The following is a 21,073-nucleotide window of genomic DNA, read 5'->3' as shown; positions in this document are numbered from 1 at the left end:
TTTGTCATGTAAAATGTCAAGTCTGGATAGACATAGATATGAACTGCAATTTGACTTATTGGTGGAGGCTCAACTAAATTCAAACTTTGCACTGTGACTTTGAGTTAAAGTTGCACTGAAGTATTGACATTTACCATTTGATCATGAACAGCAGGACAAAAATCATTATACATTTTGAGGATTTCCCTGATAATCCCTTTCTCTTCCAATTATAATGTACAATACTGTGCAAAGGTCTCGAGTGACCCCTCATTTCTTTATATTTTCCTAAGAAAACAAAATGGTTGCAGCGATGCATTAAACATATTCAAATATACATGGATCATGGTCATGCTGAAAAATTAAGCCATTGCCAGTCACATACTTTATATAGGTTGCATTGCATGGTGGATCAAAATCTTTTTACGTTTATAATTTCATTAATTTTCACAAGCTCCCCAAAACCACTGGCTGAAATGCAGCCCCAAACCATGATAGCCCCTTCACTTTGCTTTACACGTGGCTATGGACACTTACTGCTGTACCTCTCGTCCACTGAAACCATGTGTGATGTGATGAGTCTACAGTGAACAGTAATGTATCGACTGAAGGTTCAGGTGCATCTCTCAGGTCCTGTGTCGGGTCTTTGTGTGATTTTTTCTTATTTAAAATATTTAAATATCTTATTTAAGATAAAGTTATAGCTCTTTGGGAATTGCCTTGTTGGTGGTTACGCCTGTCAGGTTGCTAATAACCAAGTGCCTAAAGATAACATTAAAATGGAATATTTGCTAAGTTGTCTGTTATATGTAAACACAACACTGGTTCATCTCTCGAAGTAGTTGGTTAGGTAGGGTTTTTGTTGTTTGTTTGTTTAAGTACCTTAACAAACCTAAAAGAATTCTTCTGTTCTTCTGAAAATGTCCGGTGGAAGGACTGGACTAAGAATGAGTTTAAAAGCAGCCAAACAATGAAAGATCTCCAGAAAGCCTGAAGAAATATTGCTCAAGACCAGATTAAAAATGACGAGTCTGGCTCCTTGGAAGCATGAGATGAGGAGTGGCTCAAGACTTTTCCAAAACACTATAGATGAAAATCAAACAGAATTCCCTTTAAAACCTGCTGGTATGAGCTACAAAATAAATAAAACCTCAAGTGTTTATAATTCGAAAAATAAATTGTTAACAAGTTTTTATTTGCTACAGAGGCTGTAGCAAATGACAGGAGTATGTTTGTAACATTTTGCCTGTATTGTTCTGAGCTAAACTTCTCAAATTTGAAACAAAGTACCCACATGCGTGTCTACTATAAACAAAATCAAATCAAAGCTCTGTGAGAACATTAGAGTCAAATACGTGGTGATCCTTTCCCACAGCCTTTGCACTTAAGTGTTAACAATTAGTAATAAGAAGCAAAAACACGTCGACGTCACAATGTGCCGTATGTTTTAAAAAAAGGGTGTGGGAGATTATTGCAATAAAAGAACAACTCATATTTGTGGTTATATTTTACCCCATTTGGTAGAATTGGTAGTCTTTCCCAGTGACTGTATAAAGGAGTGCTTTAAACAGTCATTGGTCTCTCCCACGTTACAACCACATCCGGTCTCATCTCGATAGGGATTACGGTGAACAGCGCCATCTAGTGCTTATCTATATAAACGAATCAAAGTCTTCGCTATTACCATACTTTAAACCATTATTAATTGATATAGGGTACTTTTCTTTCTTTCTTTTTTTAAGATGGAAATGGCCGTTTCCAGTGTGCTTCATTTGTTTTTATCGATAATTTTCCGGCCGCCCTCGGATCTTTCATAACTTTCCTTCTCCTGATCAGCCGTTGGATCGTCTTCTTAACACTAGAAAACGACAAAATTTTTCCCAGGTAGGCGGATTATTCCTCTGCTATGAACAATAATAAAGGTCTGACAAATAGGATTTTATATAAAAAAAAGTAAATACTTGTTTTAATTCCGAATAAAACAGTGTTTCCCCTCTTCTGCTGGTGTAACTGTTAACTGCTTGATAAAATGCAGTAGTAGCTAGTTAGCTAGTTAGCTGGCAGCTCTTCTTCTACCTCACTGTTAAATAAATGCGCTGTAAAGTAAGTCATGTTAAGTTCAGTAGATCATTAAACGTCATGTAAAACTATCCCGTGTGTTGTTTCTGCAGTTTTCTCTATCAGGTTCACATTGCTCATGGAAGTAGTGCATAGCCAGTGGCATTTCCAGGATTTTTAAATGTTGGGGAAGACAGGAAGTCTGAATATTTAAGCTGATGGAAATACCAGGAGTGGGGTTTTCATGCAAAGATATTTCAAGATCAAGTTCAGTTTTCACTGATGATTGTTATCTAAAGATTGCCCACTGCCCAGTGTGCTCTCTGCTACTGTGGATAGTGGTGGTAGACTCTCGGTAGCTTTAATTGTGCCCCATTTTTATATATTTTTGAAGGGGTGCCACACATAACCTTTCTGACAGTTGTCAATATCTGTACATGTTTAGACTTTCATCTCACTTTGTCAGTCGAGTCTGGGTACTTTGCATAGTTGATCACATTTTCTTCTTAAATAGAACTCATCTGAATATTTGTAAATCATGCACATCCCTAATAAATTCAGTGTAAAGACTTTCATGTGCAGCTCTTTGCACTCATATAGATGCTAATGCCTAAAAAGTGGCAGTGCACAGGAGTTTACAAAAATTACACAGTGTTGCTTAAACAGTCTAATAGCCTGCAGCAGTGAATCCTACCTGTCTGCTCCTCTTATGTTGTCTTCCAAACATACACTTGAGGTTGTCAGGATCTCGTGCCGTGATGAATAACATTCACGAAGACAGTGTGGATTTTCAGTCCAATTCACAAGAGGAAAAGCAGCAGCCCTCTGTTCAGTCAGTCCTGTCCAGAGGACCCCAGGAGGAAATCAAGTTCACTAAGGGCCAAGCAGGGCACAGTGATGATGAATGCAGCACTGACCTGGAAGACAATAGTATGTTCATGGAGCAAAACAATTCCGTAATAGTAGATGTGGTTTTTTATTTACCCGTCACGTCTTCTTATTTTCATTTCAGTTTTCACCTCCAGCAGGAGATTGAATTTGTCCCCATCAGACGTGTATCTAAAGGCCTGCAAGCAGACAGGAGCCGTTCCTGTTTCCTACATCCTCCGCCACTTGGATGATGATATTCTAGACCTGAATTACTATGGGCTGGGACCTCTGGGGGCCAAAGCTCTGGCTATCCTTCTGAAAGTAATCCTTTTTTCTAGCTATTCATGCGATCCCCAAATTAAGATGGTGTAGGTCATACTGGATCAAGTTCTGGTCATGTAATGAGTCTGTAACATATTTCAAATGAGTTTGTACTTTTTAAACAATATTGTATCATTTTGTATTAATTTATTTTTTAATGTTTTAGAGTCACGGTGTAGTCACCCACCTCGAGTTGAAAGGGAACTCACTTCAGGCTGAAGGGACACAGTATCTGATGGCGATGCTTTTTGAAAACATCAGCATTCAGAGTCTAGTAACGACTTTAAAAACATCACATTCAAAACTTCAGTTTTGTGTAGATGTAATCCTCTTGCTGTATGTGCAAGAGAAATGGCATTAATGTTATTTAAAAAAAAAATCTCAATCTTGTCTTTTCTTCAGAATCTTTCCGACAACAAGCTGGGCCTTAAAGGAGCAGAGGTTATCTCCACAATGCTGTCAGACAATCCTAAGCTCAAATCCATCAACCTCTCAGGTCCATCAACCTTCCAAGTCTTAAGCTATGCTGGCATGAACTCCTGTCTATCACTGTAATACAGCAGCGAAATGAAGAAGGTAATTCTCTCATTTCCCTTTGTTCTCTTAGAAAATGACTTTTGTGACGCTGCAGCTAAATGCTTGGCAGAAGCACTAAAGGTGAGTGCAGACTGCCGAATGCCGCATACATAATGAATTAAACATGTCTATATGTGTCACGTCTATATGTGCTTTAAGCTGCAATTCAGAATTTTCTTTCCTATCTAACAGAATGATTTTGTGGTCAAAGAGCTCGACCTCAGTTACAACTGCATCTGCGATGCAGGAGGAGAAGACCTTGGTGTCATGTTAGGTACAGATCATCTCTATTTCTGTTCACATTAGATCCTTCAAATTAATGCAAAGCTTTACTTTTATTTTTCGTGAATTAGAAATTCTAATGATGAAGCAGCTTTTGACAATTTTGGAATAGGGCTTTAAGCGTTAGGGTAGAAACAAGCTATCCTCACTTTGGAACATCCAGCTGTAAATTTCTCTCTCTTTGCATTGGCTCCCTGTTAAGTCTAGAATTTAAAATTGTTTTCCTTACAAACAGCATTTTGAATAATCAGGCCATATTAGGACAATATGGAACTTGTAGTACCATATTGTCCTAATAGAGAACTTCACTCTTCACTCTCTGGTGTTTCTCTACTTTTAAGATTTGACTTTTTGATGAAGTTTATAGTTAGGGCTGAATCAGGTGACTCAGAAGGATCCCTTAGTTACTTGTTATAGGCTCAAACTGCTGTGTGACTTCCTGTGATCCACTGAGCATTTCCTCTCTGCTCACCTTGTCAGCACTCAGCATGTCGTTAGATTCATCCTTCTCTCTCTGCGAGTTGCGCTCTCTCTCCCATCACCCTCAATCAGTTGCCACTGATGGCTACCACCTCCCTGTTTCCGTGAAGATAGGAAGTACCTTGAGGCAATTTTGCACCGTATAAATAAACCTTCATGTGGGAGGACACCTCTGTAGTGATAACAAAGAATATTATAGATCATGCAATGAGAGTCAGGGAAAGAAAGTTGCTAAAAAGCTGAGGATTATAGCTTCTTATTAGTAGATATACTGTGAAGGTGGTTTGAGCATTATTGTTCTTGTTGTTGAGTTTCCTTCCATTATGAAATATAGTCAGTGTGCCCTTATGATATTATACTATATCATTGTAGTAGTTTAAGCATTTTAGAGAAAAAGACAAATTTTGCTGCACAGCATTGATTCTCAAAGTGGGTGTTGTAGCCTCCTGGTGGGCTGTGGCAGTATTGCAGGTGGTTCATTTTGTGATTTTAACTAAAAAGTCACAATATATATTTACATTACATTACATACATTTCCATACATACAGCTCCTATTTAAATAAGAAATAGAACTGAAACCAAAAAAAGGGGATTTTAAAATAACACATTTTTAATTTTCTGACTGTTTTTGGTCTTGAACTCGAACTTGAAATTATATCTCGTCAGCAGTAGGGAAGAAATAAAACTGAAGCAATGGCGGTCTGGTAGTAGAAGTAAAGCCAGCAGAGCAAAGCATCAGGCGATCAAAATGCATCAACAAAACATAAAGAACTAAATACTATATACTTCATCTTAGGTCCGTGTGATGATCAGATGTACTTTGGTTGGGCAGCATTTGATTTTCAGTAGTTTGAAGTCCTGGATTGGCTGCTGTACAGACTTTCTAAACTAAAGTAATTATGAAAACAAACAAGCAGGCCTATAAAAGAGAAATGTGACCCACTGATATATTATTTAATAGTAAAGTATTAAGTATTCTTAAAGTATTTCTTGAACTTGAGAAAATGTTACATGTAGCTTGTAGATTAGTCTCAAATGTATTGTGACTTTGTAAAAAATGTGTATTTCACTTCCTTGTAGCAGAGAACATCGGTATTGAAGTCCTAAATCTGAGCTGGAATCACTTTCTCATACATGGCAATGCAGCTCTGATTGCTGGTCTAAAGGTGACTAAAATGACACACTCGAGCAAAGAGTTCAGTTTTGTTAACTCTCGTTGCTGACCTTCTCTCCCCCCTTTTCTTTCCTCAGGTAAACGCAACACTGAAGCAGCTCCAGCTGTCGAACAGTGGATTTGGCCGTCCAGAGGTACAGCTGATGGCTGAAGTGCTGCAACAAAATGACACACTTGTGCTGCTGGACCTCAGCATTAACTGTGTGGACGATGAAGCTGTAAGGCTGCTCTGCCAGGGCCTGGCCACCAACGAAACCCTCGAGGTTCTCAAAGTGAGTAAAAGACTCCTGCAGCAACACTTCATTGTAACGATTTTAACGTCATTGCACCCTATGAATTTCAGATCATGTTTGATCTTTGCGTGTGCGTTTCAGCTCTCTCGCAACCCCATGACAAAAATCGGAGCCGCCACGCTGCTCAGAACGGTTAAAAACAACATGAAATCAGCACTGGAGGAGATCGATATTTCTGTAAGTGCCGCGAAACATTATTCATCTGAGAATATAAGCTGAGGTGTAAATAAAAGTAGTATCTGTTTTAATTTACAGTCTGTTTTTGCTTAATAATGACGCATTTGTTGTATTTTTGCCTCTGTACACCACCGCACTGGATTTTAAATCAAACGGTCACAAGGCCATTTTTGTACACAAGGCCCCAGAAGTAATTAGATACACAATCACAATATTATATGATCATAATATGTCTGTGACTGTGTGAGTGCAGAGTGTGCTTGTGTGTGAGACCTTTGTGGAGCTGCTGGAAGAAACCCGCGTGACCCACCCTGCTTTGCGGTTCCAGTATTATATTCTGCCCTCCGTCACCAAGAACTTATTGGCACTTGGGATCTTTAAGGTACATTGTCAAGAAGGCTGAGAAAACTGGTGATGGGAAAATCAATAAAATCATTCTGTATTCTTACTGCTTTTTCAGTTCATACTTCAGAAGTCTTAGCAGCATCTTTAACATGCTTCCAACTGTAAAACAAGATCTCTCTCTATATTTTTTTCCGTAGAAGTTCTTTGAAGAGCAAAATAAGAGCATTGTGGATTTCTTCCAGGCTCTGGACAAAGAGGGAACCATGAAAGTCTCCACCTCTGCCTTCAGGAAGGCTGTAAAGGTCAGGCTAACGGTTTGTCATGCTGCAGCGATAATGTAATAATGCACCTCATGAGCAACGATAACAAATCTATGACAGAATGTTAACTTAGTAACTTGCAGCTCCCACTCTTGCGTGAATGAGCGATTGGGAAATTGAACTTGTCACACATGCAGGAAGCTAACATACCTCTGGATCAACAGCAGCTTGGCTGGTTGGTCAGGAAGTTTGACAAGAACTGCACGGCAACCATAGTGTACAGGTTAGTCTGCAAAGACACAAACAGCAGCACATAATGACCCCTGATGATGTCTTTAACAAATGCAGTTCATTTATTCTAGTTTGCCTGGGTTTTTGAAAACCTGGACAGCACTGAGGTTAAATAAAAAGTTTATTTTCTTGTTCTTTTCATTTAGAAATCCAAGTTCAGTGAGGTTGTTTTTTATGTGTGGATGATAGACTGTATATAAATGATGGACGTAGGCACTGTGCTGTCATTGGTTAGTGATGTCCCATTGTGAAATCTCAAACTAAGCTGCTTTGCATCCATACATCCATTTTAAATACAGCCTGGGGTGTGAAGTAAGCCTTTAAATGTAATCAGGGGTGTTTCAAGTTAAACACTTACTAAGTGAGAAATATCTTCAGAACGTTGTCTGTCAGCCATGAATCTAATGTCAAGTTCTCTTTAAACTATGTCTCTGTTTTTGCAGTCAGCTGACTGAGCTGTCATAGACGTGGAGACACAGTATCACTAACAGGAAGATTTGGGAAGGCTGTTGACATCTTTAAATAAACGTTGTTGGAGTTTATACTTGATTTTCTCCTGAATATGCAGTAGTTCCTTCATTGATTTCTAGTATAACTTTCAACTAAAAGCACAGTTTCACAATCTTTTCACAGTTTTAGCTAAATCCAAATCTGTCCACTTCAGTGTGTACACTTGAACCTGTGACATCAACCAGCTGCACCAACCTCAGTGCTGTGAGCTGTGGCTTGGCCGGCGGGGTCCTCTGCCTCATTCTCTCCATCCAAAACAATCTTCTGGTATGACAACAGAACAAGAGGAGGAAGAAGAAAAGAGCTGGGGTCCATATCAAAGGACAGAGGCGACACAAAGAATAGGGCCAGATGCGAGCCAGTTGTTTCACCACATTCGTTAGCTTTGAATGAAATGGCCCGCAAAGGAAACGGTACACTTATGAATATGCATGCAGAGCATTACTTATGCAGGCCCTGCCGAATGGGATTACTATTATTATTAAGAGTGTGCAGAATTGAATTGTCTCAAGGTGTGTTATCGAGCAGCGCTGTCGGTTTCTGCCAGGTGGCTCCAGATGCAGCTACAGAGGAGACAATGACACAACGCACGGTCTCATCTGCGTCGGTTTTTTGTGTCACAATTAAACGCCTTTTTATGTGATACAACTATGGGTGATCAGAAGATGTGTCACCCTTTAAACTGACAGTTTAATTATCATTATTCTTTTGAATATTTTATCAGAGATTTAGCAAATTTTAGAGAGAAACCTGGGGAATAGTTTTGAAACCTTTAAGTGAAAGGAGCCCCAGTTATTCGTTTTTTAACAGGCATGTGTTACAAAGAAACTTTGAGTAACAGTTCCATAGATTGGTCTACGAGATGAGCTACAGGTGTCAGCAAACCACCGTCTGTTTTGGTTGGTGCTTCTTTCACTCTTTCTGGAGCTTCCTAAACATGAATGTTGACTTCTATGTCAACACCTGGGTTTTATTGTCAATGCTGCTGAAACAGGTTTTGTAGAATCCAGATCCAGACTGAATCTAAATTTGAGCCCATCTGTATGCTTCAGTATGCAAACTATAGGGACTAAACTGTACTGTACTGGGCCACACCTCTTCGTCTTTGAATTTAAGGGGGGTTTCAGTCCTTTTCCACATAAAATCAAGCACCCAGCCTTGCAGTCTACGTTTGCAAACCTGTGTGAAAGAACGGGTCGTTCTATAGAGCTCACAGAATCCAAGTGTGGTGTTGTAACAGGATGCCCTTGTCAGTTTGTGAAATTTCTTCCTTCCTACATATTTCACCATCAACTATAAGCGGTATTATTGCAAAGTGAAAGCTTTTAGGAACAAGAGCAACAAAGGCATGAAGTGTATTAGAAGGCAGGAGACAGTAGCAAAGGCAGGAATGTGGACCTGAGAGTAAGGGATCAGCTGTGGAGGTCCCTAGAGGGAGCAGCAGAAAGGAAAGAGTAGATTTTTCATGCATTATTGTGGGGTTGCTTAAAAAAATAAACCTAGAAAAAAATCACAACAATCATAAACCGTATTAACAAACAGTTTACCTGCATCTGGTGTTTGGCAGCTGGATTGTTCCAAGCAACATGAAGAACTTGCCACAGGTCTTTTGTGGGCTTCAGGCTTTCACTCCTTTTTACAGGACACTGTCTTCTTGTTCCAAATGATTCTGGCTCAGTTTGGCTTTTCTGTCATGCTCATTGATGCTAAATGAATTTTGGACCAATCAGAGGTTTTGCCGATAAGACTGGAGGATGAACTGAAAAAAAAAAAACCTAAACTGAACTAAAGATCTTAAGTGCTTCAATCTTTTATGCAGTACTGCTCCCAATAAACCTGTACATAGAGTGTACTCAGTTTTTTAAATCAGCTGTCCAGTAATGGACACATTTGTCTTAATGTACTTTTTCAGCTGGACTAAAATATAATTCTTTATATAACAGTATTGACACAATGAGCTTGTTTTGAAAGCGAGAAAAAAAAATAACAGAATAATTTAGGTAAATTATCTCTCTGATGTGGCTTAATCAAAACAAACAGCTAGCTGCCAATTTCTAATGGGCCATCTTTCATCTGAATGGACACAAAGACTTGAAACCCACGTCTTATTGAGCAGTCCCATTGGAAATTCACAGATTTGGCCAAATTTTGAAGACGAAACATAAAACCTGCCAACAGGCCCTTCAGATATCTATGCACCCACTGGCATACGCTGCCAATTATCATGATCTCAAAAGCGCTAATGGAATCTTGAGCGGTAATAAAAGTAAATAATTAAATTAAAGGAGCTCTTGTATCATTGTTTGCTGTATTCGGGCCCATTAGAAGCTCCAGTATTCTCATGGTAATGTTTTGGTTTTTTGTGCCCGTGTAATGAATTCTGTGTTTTTCCTCCAAACAGTGTTGTTCAGACATTTGTGTAGGTGCTGGCAGAGAAACAAAGACGTACATTAGGACCCATTGTGCCCTGTGATTATTAAAGTAAACAGAAATACTGAAGAGGTATCATACACAGCTGCAAACACTCGAGCCTGCATTTGTGAAGTGGGAGAAAGGGCCAAGCAACCCTCAAGACTATGTCAGAGATGATCCCATTATTTGGAGCTTCTCAAGAGCTGAGCGACAGGCTGGCTAATGAGGCTTTGAAGATCCATCGCTGGCACACAACTCGCATGCGGCAGAGAATTCGGGGAGCGAAACAGAATCTGGCACGAGATAAAATGTTTTAGCCAAGATCGGCCGCAAAGACGTCCATTGCCTCGGCGCTCTGCTTTTATTTTGCCGGCATTGATTTTCCAAGACCTTTTAAAAAGAGACAAAGACTTCCCAGGAGATGAATGTGAATGCGTAATGTCCAGTTCAGGAGAATAGAACATCTATGTATGAACATGAAGAAGAAAAGTGAGACAAGTTTCAGTACATATAAATCAAGAGATTTAATGTTTGAAATTGTTTCTTTAAATAAGTCGAAGCATTTCATATACGAGACCGGACAATGAAAATGAATGTTCCAGCATAAAAACCTGGAAATTGTGCACTTTGAACTTTACTTCGAACATATTTTTCATAAAGTAACAAATTGTGTGTATCTATGTAAAAAAGCACGAGGTTTTTGTTGTGTACAGTTTCTGCTGAACAAAAATGAAATGTTCGTTTGTTTTACTAAATAACTGATAACAGTTGGATCAGAGCATGTAACCTTGACAACAGTGAGCGAGGCAAGTTTATACTAGATCGCTATATACAACACAGGACAGGCAGGAATATGATTAAACCAAGTCAAACAGAGTTGATGTGGACTTAAAGGCATGGCAGTGCTGTACACACAAGTTCCATACAAAGACCTGGTTTCCTGGTTACTGACTCATTTTCCCCAGGCTGTTGCCGGTTGCAGTGTCTAACCAAAGCAATCTGTGTAACCTGTGTTAACGTCAACATCTTGAACTAATCTGAATTATCCCTGTTCGGCCCTACTGTGGAAAAAGTGGCTCAAGAGCACTAATTAACAAGCGGGGGGAAATGTTATGCAAGCAGCTGCTGTCTGGAAAAGCCATTCTGTTTTATGATTATACAACTGTGATGAGAGTGAGTTTGCATACTGCTTCATTCATCCGAAGGCTTCATTAACGCATCTTTAGACAGGCTTATGTGGAGTTAAAGCCAGAGTTTTGTCTTGTTTTTGAAGTTATTTCCATTTGATTAATTCAAACGTCGTAAAATAATTACTGATCAAAGTAGCAAACTTTTAGTTTCATCAATTTAGGCAACTTGACAGATACGTTACAGGTAATGACATGCATCTAAATGCAATGAGCATTGGAACACAACCCCGGTACGCCCCTGTAGTATCAACACTTATAAAAAACAATAATTGTACAGGCTATTTTGTGCGTTTTCTGTGATGTGGAGTTCATTTTTATGCAGCTGAGTATCTTTAAATAAGAATTTAGTGGCGGAAACGTCACATTCCCAGGAGCAGGACTCTTGGATCTTCCACCACCGCTTTGATCTTGCGTAAAAAGGTGACGGCTTCTCTGCCGTCAATGAGTCGGTGATCGTACGTCAATGCCACGTACGTCATGGGCCGGATCTCAACCTGCCAAAGCAGACAGTAGTTAGTAGTCTTAAAAATATTATATATGAAAAACTGTATACTGATTCTAGGATTATAATTTAAAGAAAGAAGATCTCTGTATTTCATCAGTTAACACAATTCTCACCTTGCCATTGACGGCCACAGGTCTGTCAAAGATGCCGTGCATGCCCAGGATGGCAGACTGCGGGGGGTTAATGATGGGCGTGCCAAACATGGAGCCAAACACGCCACCGTTGCTGATGGTGAAAGTGCCTCCGTCCATATCCTCGACAGCGAGCTCGTTTTTACGAGCCTGAGGAACAAAAAGGAATTACTCATTCATTAAGGGGTGCACAGGAACAACAAATATCTGACTGCTTTTCCCAGTGAGATGAAATTGTTCAAAACGAAATAATTCTAGGACGTCTGTGCTGTCTCTCATCATTTACCTTTTCTCCCAGAGCATTAATGGCTTTCTCAATGTCAGCGAAGTTCATGGTCTCAACATTCCGGATCACAGGTACAACAAGCCCCTAAAAGTCAAATCTGGTTAATGTCTGATCCATGTTAACTGGAGCAAAAATCGGAGGAGTCAAGAGATCTAACAGCAGTTTACAGAGACTCAAATCTCATACCTTTGGAGTGGCCACAGCAACGCTAATATCTACATAATCTCTGAAGACGATCTCTTTGGTTGTGTCATCAATAACTGCAAAAGCATTTTGTAAAATAACCAAAAGAAGTTTTAATCAGTAAAGTTGGCCGCTTGAGCTCTGCCTGTGAGAGTGGAGATGTTTGTGTGTTCTTACCAGCGTTGACGGCTGGTTGGTCAATCAGAGCGTGTGCAGCAGCCTTAACAAACGCCGACATAAAACCCAGTTTGGTGTCGTGCTTCTTTAAGAAGGCGTCCTTGTGGAGTTTTCTCAGCTCGTGAATGTTGCTGAAATTTTGCACATCGGAGAAAAAGATGGAAATCGGGAGCCTTAGGTACGGCTCAAAAAATCTAGACTGATGCTCACCTCATGTCTACCTCATTGAAGGTAGTCAGCATGGCGCAGGTGTTCTGAGCCTCCTTCAGCCTCTGAGCGATCCTCAGCCTCATGCGGTTCATCTTCACCTGGACACGGGAAACAACAGTCATCGTTATGCGTCTGTATTTTGAGGCCAAATTATTACAGACGTTGACGTAACAGAGGAATATATGAAATGTTGTGTCGACGAGTGTGTTACCCTGCTTTCTCCTCTCACTCCTGGAGCTGCAGGAGCTGCTGTGGGGGCTGGAGCTGCAACAGTGGGTTTGACAGCAGAAACTAAGTAAAAACATAAAAACATATATTAATAATTAAACTAAATCTTTGATTAATACATAGCTCTTGTACAATACATAGCTTAATACATAGCTCAAAGGTGTGAGAGCCAACATGAATTGATTGTAACTAGTGCTATCAATAGATTTAAAAAAATTAACTAAATAATCGTACAATTTTCTGTAATTAATCGCGATTAATCGCATTTACTTGATCAATAGCCTGGTTGCAATTACATTTTTTCAACTTTATATTTAAGCTTGTAACTGACATTCATGCAATATAATGAAGTAAATGCAGAAAGACACAAAGAATGTGTGCTTAAATTCAAAGAGAATTGGAATAGTTTTCTTCAGTCTTTTAGCACAGGTTCTCTCCTGTGAAATACACCTTTTAAAAAAACCTATATGCTAATATATATTAGTGTATACTTACCTAATATATATTAGTGCTGTCAAACAATTAAGATGTTTAATCAGATTCATTACACAGGGTTACTGTGGATTCATTTTGATTAATCACGATTAAATGTCATTCATTTTTATTCTATATTAATCGCATTTCATTTTGCATGAGCAAACAGACTCGAGAAAAAAGGGAAAATATACGCGCTTAACATGTTTATTGAACATCGTGAACATTAATGTTAACAAAAAACTCTCTCTGTCACTCTTGGGGAGGCACTTCAAGTCCTTGAAACGAGGAACCAAAGCTCTGTAAAGCGCGTGTTCTCAATTATGTTAATACGTCTGCAGTTTGTCGCAACTTGACAATTGTGTCAGTCAATATGTCTGAGGTAGACTTACTGAGCCCCCGATGCTGTGTGAGTGATTTGTGGCAAGCTGGGTGACGTGTGCGTTTATAATCTTCCATATTGAGTTGACTGGTTCAGCTGCCTGTCACCACCAGATCAACTGCCCATTTGCGCATGTGCGATAGGGCTGCCACAAATGATTATTTTGATAGTCGACTAGTCACCGATTATTTTTGCGATTAGTCGACTAATCAGATCATGCATCCATTGGACGTAAAACTACAGCTTATTGCACCAGCATGCATCTGCTCTTATATAACTATCATTAGCTTACAGCTTTAAGTGTTTAAGGTATGTGCTAACTAAAAATAAAGACAAGATGATCGTTTATTAAATTTTAATGAAATTAGCAGATTGTTTCAGTGGACTTTAATAAAATCTGCTCCTTGAGATCTAAAATATAATGGGACACCGGAGTATATTCTCGAGCATCTCACACTTCTAATCAGTTGTCTTCTTGACGTTTATTCAGCTGTGTAAAAACTATAACTTTAATCTCAGCCAAACCGATTTACTCAGGAACAAATAAAATACTAAAAAAAGCCAAACAATAAAATTTTTAAGTTATCTGAGTGACTTATATATGTTTAACCTGAGTAGTGAAAGACAGCTGTGAGTTTGAAAATGATGTGCCAGGAGTCCGGTGTTCTCACGGGCTCTAGTGAGCCTTGCCCCCGGCTAACTATCGAGCTAGTGGGTAACAGACGTCTCCGAAAACCTCGAAGCGCTTTTGAAAATATGTGGTGTCTTGATAAACTGAGCAGATATTTGAGGTTTACACAGCTACATTCTCGCCTGAAAATATGTTAAACGTTTATTTTGTGACCCAGAAAGAATAATAAGAGTAATATTAAAACTAACTAGCTGCCATTGTTGGAAACTGAGCTGGGCTGCGCTATGAATTCCGGGACACTGCTTCTTCTTCTTCTTGGTTTAACGGCACCTGGGATCCTTGTACATGCAGTGCTGCCATCTTCTGTTTCAGTCCGTTATTACACTCTTAAATCCTACTACTTATTCCTGCGTCTTTTGTGATCTTACAAAGCTTCAAACGATGCGTCGACTATTAAATTAGTTGTCGAAGATTTTGATAGTCGACGTAATCATGACTAGTCGACTAATCGTGGCAGCCCTATTCAAGAGCAGGAAAAGACACAAAACAAGCTGGTGTAAGATAACTCTACTTGGACAACCTGTCCAAAATGCATTGACAGAAACATTTCAGGGATTTTGAGTCATTCTGCACTCCAGATGCGTTGAAGATTTTAATCGTGTTGACCGTGATGGCGGATTAACTTGCGTTAACGTGTTAATTTTGACAGCACTAATTGTAATCTAAAAAGATGCAGAGGTACACATGAGTACACAGTCAGCAACTAGATAAAACTACACACCAGGCTTGGGTTGGGCGGGCTGTGGTGGTGGTGCTGGAGGAGTGGCAGCTGGGGCTGCACGTGGAGGAGAGGTTTCGGCTGCTGGAGGTGGTGCATCTGTAGCTTGGGAGGGGGCAGCTTTGGCAGCAACAGCTGAGAAGAAAGAAGTAGAGAAGGACAAATACAGTATAGGTGCAATGATTGCCATATTATATTTTGCTTCCAATTTCCATAACATTAAAAATCCGATTTTTTTCTCATCTGTAGGACATTCACAGCAAAATTCGCAACACACGTTTCTAAACACCAAATAGAACTAATATTACATGTTCTGTCTTTGATTTTTCCCATGTATTGTAAACTGGGCTCAAGTTACTGAAAATAAACAGGCAAACCTCCTTTCCGGAGTTTAAAGAGAGGCGTTCCTCCTTCTACCTTCCCTCCGTCAGGCACCAGTAACTCCTCGATGACACCGGCTGCAGGAGCGGGGACTTGCACCGAGGTCTGGAAGCACAAGACAAAGAAATCTGCCATAATTTTAACAACACCCCCACCCTCCAAAAATAAACCGTCTCACGTTTCCTCTGTCACACCTTGTCAGTCTCGATTTCACAAACCACTTCATCCTCTGACACGGAGTCGCCCACAGCTGGAAAAGAATCGATAAAAACAATCAATCCGAAAGCATGCATCGCATGTGTTGAACATTTACCACCAATATTCGGCTTATTCTCAGTTATTTGTGGCATATTTATACACACCAACCTTTCTCCCACCTCACATCCCCCTCTGTAACTGATTCTGCAAATGCAGGAGTTTTGACTGTGACCACTTCATCCCCTGTGGAAAAAAAACAAGCAAATGCAAAAAACATTTTGCAGTCAGTTAAATGCAGAACAGATACAAAGCATGATGCTAACATTGGTTAAAGACATAGATTTGATACATACTGTGATGAGCAGATGTCTTAAAGTATCTTATTTGGTAGATATTGGCTGATGATGGAAAATCACATCTAAATGTCAAGAAGAAAGGATTTTATTTGATTGGGAAAAAACAAAAAAAATACATAGATAAAAACATGTATTAAGGGATTTAGTTTGTAGTATTATTTATCACCCGGCTGATCTATTTTTGATTAGGTCTAGCTCACATTAAGCGTTAAATGACGGCGTTAAAAAGCACATGCAGCACTTACACTTAAAGATCAAATATTTCGATTCATTCTGTACAGCGGACGACATTTTTGTGTACATGAGAGACAAACTTACGGCTGAGGTTTCCTGTAAACGATCTGGCTGCAGATGGTGTGGCCTTGAGGGAAACAAACAAAAGACATGGAAAGAAAATCAGCACAAACTGCCGCCGCTTTTCCTCATGCTCTAACATAAGATATGAGTGGAGCTTTCTGAAAGCTGCAATTAACCACTTGTCGGCTCCTCAGACATCTTCGCCATTCAGCCAGCATTACTTATTCTGCTTCAGGCAACCCGCTAATTGAGCATGGTTATTCATGAGAGACCGGATAAAAAGAGTGGCCCGAAATCCAGGCTCTAAAATCCACTTGAACGCTCCGCCCACTCAAGCATGCTTACCTGATGTTTTCTGTCGGACCAGCACATCACTGAGCTGTAAAGATATGAAAAAAAGAATTAGATTAATTAGAGCATCTGTAACTAGGAATTATTTTCATCCTCTAATAAACTGCAGACTGTTTTGCTTCATTTTAATTAAAAAAATTTTTTTAACAGAGGCTGTGCTTTTTTTTTTTTTGACCAGAAGATATAACTTCGCAGTAGGGGTGCAACGATACTCGTATCGATATTGAACCGTTCGATACAGTGCTTTCGGTTCGGTACGCATATGTATTGAACAATACAAAAATTTCAATTTATTTTATCAACTTTCCTTCTGACGGTGCTGTCTGTGTTGAGCGCTCAGTGGATCTGCGCTCGACAGTGCAGCCTAGGCGGAGTAGTCGAACGCAGATTCACTGAGCGCAGGGCAAGCTAACGAGACAGAAGTTAAGCTCTCCTTGCAACATGGCAAATTGAACCTCCCCCACCCTCATTCAGATCTGGCATTTGGAACTATTTTGGTTTTCATTTGACGTATGACCCTGAAGGTAAGCACGTCATGGACTAAAGTAAAACAGTATGTTGGATGTGCCAGCAATGCTCAATTACATGGGTGGGAACTAGTGTGTTAGCGCAGTTAGTTCGTTAACGTGTTGGCCGTCCAGCCCCACGCACGGGGCGATCCGCGGTAGCTCGTTAACGGAGATTTGCCATGTTGTGGCGTTAACGTCATTTCAACGAGATTTACGCTGACAGCACTAGTGGGAACACAACGAATATGACTGCACATTTACGCCGACATCATCCTAGTGCAAAGACAAGTGGAAGCAGACAAAAACAACAAGCAGCATGCTACAAACTTTACCCGAGTCATTAGACAGCCGTTAGCACACAATTCTCCTTATGGGGACCTGATATGTTTAATATGCTGCTGAGAATATAGCCCAGAAGAAGCGTATAGTATAGCTTTTATTTTGGAAAGAGACATTTCTCTGTAATAAACTATTTTTTCCAAAGATGAGTGATTCCCCAATCAGATACAGGGCTCGCAAAATCGCTAGCCCGACGTCCCGGGGCTAGCGATTTTTCCAGTTGGGCTACCAAAATCTATCTCTGCCCTGCCCATCAGCCTATCCTAGGAAGGAAAAATATATGTCAATGCTTTTGCATTCTTTCGGAAATGTAGCTGGGTAATTATGTCATTGGCATCGGTGAGCCACTGTCAATATGTGACATATTGAAATCGTGTTTGAATTTGCGCTTGTTTTTTGCTTTCACTTTGCAATCGCACGAACTGTGTATAGAGAGCGACAGTACTGATTGGTGAGTGATGATAATTTGCGCACCAATTCCTCTGACATCGTCTTATCAATCGTTAGCTTACTATGCAAACATGACAAGTGAAATCTCCCGCAGCAAGCTTAAACATGTGAGAGGTTGATGGCACAGAGAATCGCTGAGCGTTATGTGAATGCGTGTGTAAAAGCAGCAGGATATATATTTTAGTTCTGCTGAGCCAAATAAGACAGGTCAGGGTGAAGAAGTGACAGCCAAAGAAAAGCTTACCACAAAACGGAAAAGTTATGACAAATCAGACTATAAGGCAAAAAGAAAGTGCAGCTTTATGGTTTCATGGACAAAAGAATTTCTGTGGCTGCAATATGACGAGCTAAATAACCAGGGCTGCACATAAGTGGTCCGCGGGTGTGCATTCGCTGTCAAAATAAAAAACGCGCACAAGATAAGAAGTTGCAACGCGTGTTTGCGTACATAAGATTTTCTGGAGGAGGACAGACATTTGTTTAGAACTCTTAAAGATGTCGAAGAAGCTCCTTTAAGCAATTACTGTGATGTTCCTCCACCTCCAAAGAAATGTCAGAAGGAGTCCGAACCACAAAAGAAGCTCGTATTCTCGGAAAAGTGGTTGCAGGAGGTGAGCTGGCTTCAAACAAATGATGAACGCACAGAGAGGTGGTGCAGAATGTGCCGTGAAAATTTAATAAATGACAAATTAAAAAGGCATGAACATTTTTTTTTGTATCGAAAAAATATCGAACCATGACACCAAAGTATCGAACCGAACCGAACCGTGAATTTTGTGTATCGCCTACTTCACAGTTATCCACCCACTCACTGTCCCATCCATCCACTTATCCGATTAAGGGTGTATAGAAAATTTAAATCTTGCTTCATTTTCACTGAATTACTTGATCAGGTGTTGCTATTTTACAATGTGTTAATCACCTTTTACATTTTAATTTATTTAAATGAAACAGAGAAACAAGCTGACGACCTGTGAAAATCTCAGCAGGGGTGATTAACACCGTGGGACTTGCACCAGAAAATAAAAAAGCCAGTAATTCTAGGGGGTGTTGGGTTTAGGGAAGTTACGCAAATTTGCGCAGGTTAGTAAACCTAGTGTTAAACACTTAAAGCTGTAAGCTAATGATAGTTATATAAGAGCAGATGCTGCTGGTGCAATAAGCTGTAGGTTTTACATCCAATGGATGCATGATCTGATTAGTCGACTAATCGCAAAAGTAATCGGTGACTAGTCGACTATCAAAATAATCGTTTGTGGCAGCCCTACTCTTGAACCACCTCACTAATGAAATTTGAAGGTACAGTCAGTTTTTCTAGGTTATTAAATGGTAAATAAAATATTGTACTCATAAATATACAGTGACTAGTGTGTAATTACGTCTTCCAAGAAATGAATCCCTTGTCATAAATGTAGAATGAATGCAATCATAATATATGCCTTGCCATTTTAACCACAGTGGACGAGATAAACGTCACTGTTCCACCTTCTAGTGTTTTATATAAATGGCTAGAGGCTAGCCACATACATAATAAACCGATTTGTACACCATAGTACAAAAACAGAATTCAGTTGACTGCAATCTACTGACATCTAGTGTTGAAATTTCCCACACTGTACCTTTAACTATAACTTAGATTGACTAATTAAAACAACAATTCATCAGAGCCCTACTTGTAAACGTGGGATGTATCGATTGTGAAATTCTGGCCTCACGTGTATTTTTAAATTAACCATTTGGCAAATTTTTTTGTTTTGTTTATTCTGTTACTGTATTTATTACCTCATGAACTAAACTGCCCCAATGTCATCTTTAGACACAAAAATGTTGTAACACAACAAATAAGCATTTGTTAATGCCAACTGCAGGGCAACTTCTTTTCCCATAGCCCGCTATCATTTAAAAAAAGTCAATGAGAGCCTAAAAATCTGTGCATCCCTATTATAAACATCCAGCTGATGTGTGTGCAGTATTAAAAAATAAGCATGCAGCACAACTGTGTCATCGCAAAGCCACCAACATGACTTAAAGAGGAGTCCACACCTTTTTTTTTTTTTTTTTTTTTTTTTTGAGGCTTCAGGGAAAATGCCAGCCTTTAATCTACACTTCATCGCTTTTATTTCAAGTAACTGACAACCAACACAGTTCAACCAGGAGCTGTGTTGATAGCCAAGATAACCATTATCAGCACAACTCTGCAGACTGAACCCACTGACAACACACTCATGAGAAGTACAGTTCAACTCTGAGGAGACACTTAGTACCACCCAGCTCATATTTCAGCTCATGCATCTGCACGCACTGCTGGACTTGTGAAGGAAAAGCCATGCTATCTGTTACACACACGTCGGACACGGGCTATTTCTACACGCAAACATCATCCTATTTCAGAATGTGCCTGTCACATATAGCAGTGTACAGCAACTGCTGGGCTTTCAAAACTACCAAGAAACAAAACAGTTAGCGGGACAGTGAATGGATGGGTGTGCGGGACCTCTTCACAAACTTGTGCTGCCTCTCAGTCAGTGTGCCTGCAGGTCTGTCCCTGGGAACGAGGCCCTGCGTTTACGAGCTAACAAGCTAGCCATGTTGTAACTCCTCGAAGCGCTTTTAAAACACAGACTCGTTTGGCTATTTCTTCCCAGCCTACCTGACGAGCCGCTGACAGGGAGCGGCACAGCGTCCGGTAAACACGCGGAGATCGCGATAACATAGCGTGGCCGGAGAGTGTCTGCCTGGTCCTGACAGCGGTTGAAGCGGCGGTACGGAAGCCCGGCAGAGCTCTCAGAATGGGAGGAACCACTGCTGCTGGACTGGAGGGGTCCACCGTAGCGGGCGGTGGGAGCAGACTGGATATTACTCACACTCCGGTCATAGTTCGCCTCACCATGAACTTTAATCCTTTAAATATCGTCATTAAAATTAAATAAATGTAGCTTTTCTTATTATAACATAATGAAAATAATTTATTTAACAGGACTGTACCATG

General features: G+C 40.0%; 2 protein-coding genes across 8 annotated transcripts; one reads left to right on the top strand and one right to left on the bottom strand.

The window, feature by feature from the left end:
• The first annotated feature begins 1,578 nt into the window (after positions 1-1,578).
• Positions 1,579-10,687, top strand: lrrc74a (leucine rich repeat containing 74A). Of its 6 annotated transcripts, none has more exons than XM_006797135.2 (14): positions 1,579-1,863; positions 2,774-2,967; positions 3,050-3,228; positions 3,395-3,502; positions 3,631-3,724; positions 3,836-3,885; positions 3,997-4,078; positions 5,647-5,732; positions 5,818-6,012; positions 6,115-6,210; positions 6,464-6,592; positions 6,753-6,857; positions 7,040-7,098; positions 10,018-10,687. In XM_006797135.2, exons 2-14 carry the CDS (start codon positions 2,796-2,798, stop codon positions 10,037-10,039), a joined length of 1,377 nt encoding a protein of 458 aa, XP_006797198.1. In that variant the 5' UTR covers positions 1,579-1,863; positions 2,774-2,795; the 3' UTR covers positions 10,040-10,687. The 6 variants fall into 6 exon arrangements, with proteins under 6 accessions (XP_006797198.1, XP_006797196.1, XP_006797195.1 ...); XM_006797133.2 differs by having other exon boundaries at positions 7,013-7,098; positions 10,018-10,686; XM_006797132.2 differs by lacking the exon at positions 10,018-10,687 and adding an exon at positions 7,550-7,648 and having other exon boundaries at positions 2,782-2,967; positions 7,013-7,098.
• dlst (dihydrolipoamide S-succinyltransferase) lies at positions 10,540-20,857 on the bottom strand. 2 transcript variants are annotated; one of them, XM_087852859.1, is made up of 15 exons: positions 20,735-20,857; positions 16,781-16,814; positions 16,457-16,499; positions 16,136-16,200; positions 15,951-16,025; positions 15,779-15,834; positions 15,581-15,689; positions 15,207-15,338; positions 12,922-13,001; positions 12,711-12,808; positions 12,501-12,631; positions 12,327-12,400; positions 12,141-12,224; positions 11,837-12,004; positions 10,540-11,712 (listed from the first exon to the last, which is right to left on the bottom strand). In XM_087852859.1, the coding sequence occupies exons 1-15, from the start codon at positions 20,795-20,797 to the stop codon at positions 11,578-11,580; spliced, it is 1,347 nt and encodes a 448-aa protein (XP_087708985.1). In that variant the 5' UTR covers positions 20,798-20,857; the 3' UTR covers positions 10,540-11,577. The 2 variants fall into 2 exon arrangements, with proteins under 2 accessions (XP_087708985.1, XP_087708986.1); XM_087852860.1 differs by having other exon boundaries at positions 12,922-12,974.
• Between the last annotated feature and the right edge of the window lie 216 nt (positions 20,858-21,073).

The sequence above is a fragment of the Neolamprologus brichardi genome, chromosome 15, assembly GCF_056152115.1.
Source record: "Neolamprologus brichardi isolate AB-2024 chromosome 15, ASM5615211v1, whole genome shotgun sequence".
NCBI classification, from domain to species: Eukaryota; Metazoa; Chordata; class Actinopteri; order Cichliformes; family Cichlidae; genus Neolamprologus; species Neolamprologus brichardi.
Note: the sequence above shows the minus strand (reverse complement) of the source record. Positions and strands in the feature narration are given on the sequence as shown.

Bases quoted from the DNA above. Each gene is read 5' to 3' on its own strand.
- lrrc74a (XM_006797133.2), top strand. From the start codon at position 2,796: ATGAATAACATTCACGAAGACAGTGTGGATTTTCAGTCCAATTCACAA. The intron at 3,229-3,394 runs GTAATCCTTTTT...TTAATGTTTTAG, and splicing joins CTCTGGCTATCCTTCTGAAA to AGTCACGGTGTAGTCACCCA. The intron at 6,858-7,012 runs GTCAGGCTAACG...TCACACATGCAG, and splicing joins CCTTCAGGAAGGCTGTAAAG to GAAGCTAACATACCTCTGGA.
- dlst (XM_087852859.1), bottom strand. From the start codon at position 20,797: ATGTTATCGCGATCTCCGCGTGTTTACCGGACGCTGTGCCGCTCCCTG. The intron at 15,690-15,778 runs GTGTGACAGAGG...TTGTGCTTCCAG, and splicing joins GTGAAATCGAGACTGACAAG to ACCTCGGTGCAAGTCCCCGC. The intron at 13,002-15,206 runs GTGTGTAGTTTT...GTTTTTACTTAG, and splicing joins GCCCGCCCAACCCAAGCCTG to TTTCTGCTGTCAAACCCACT.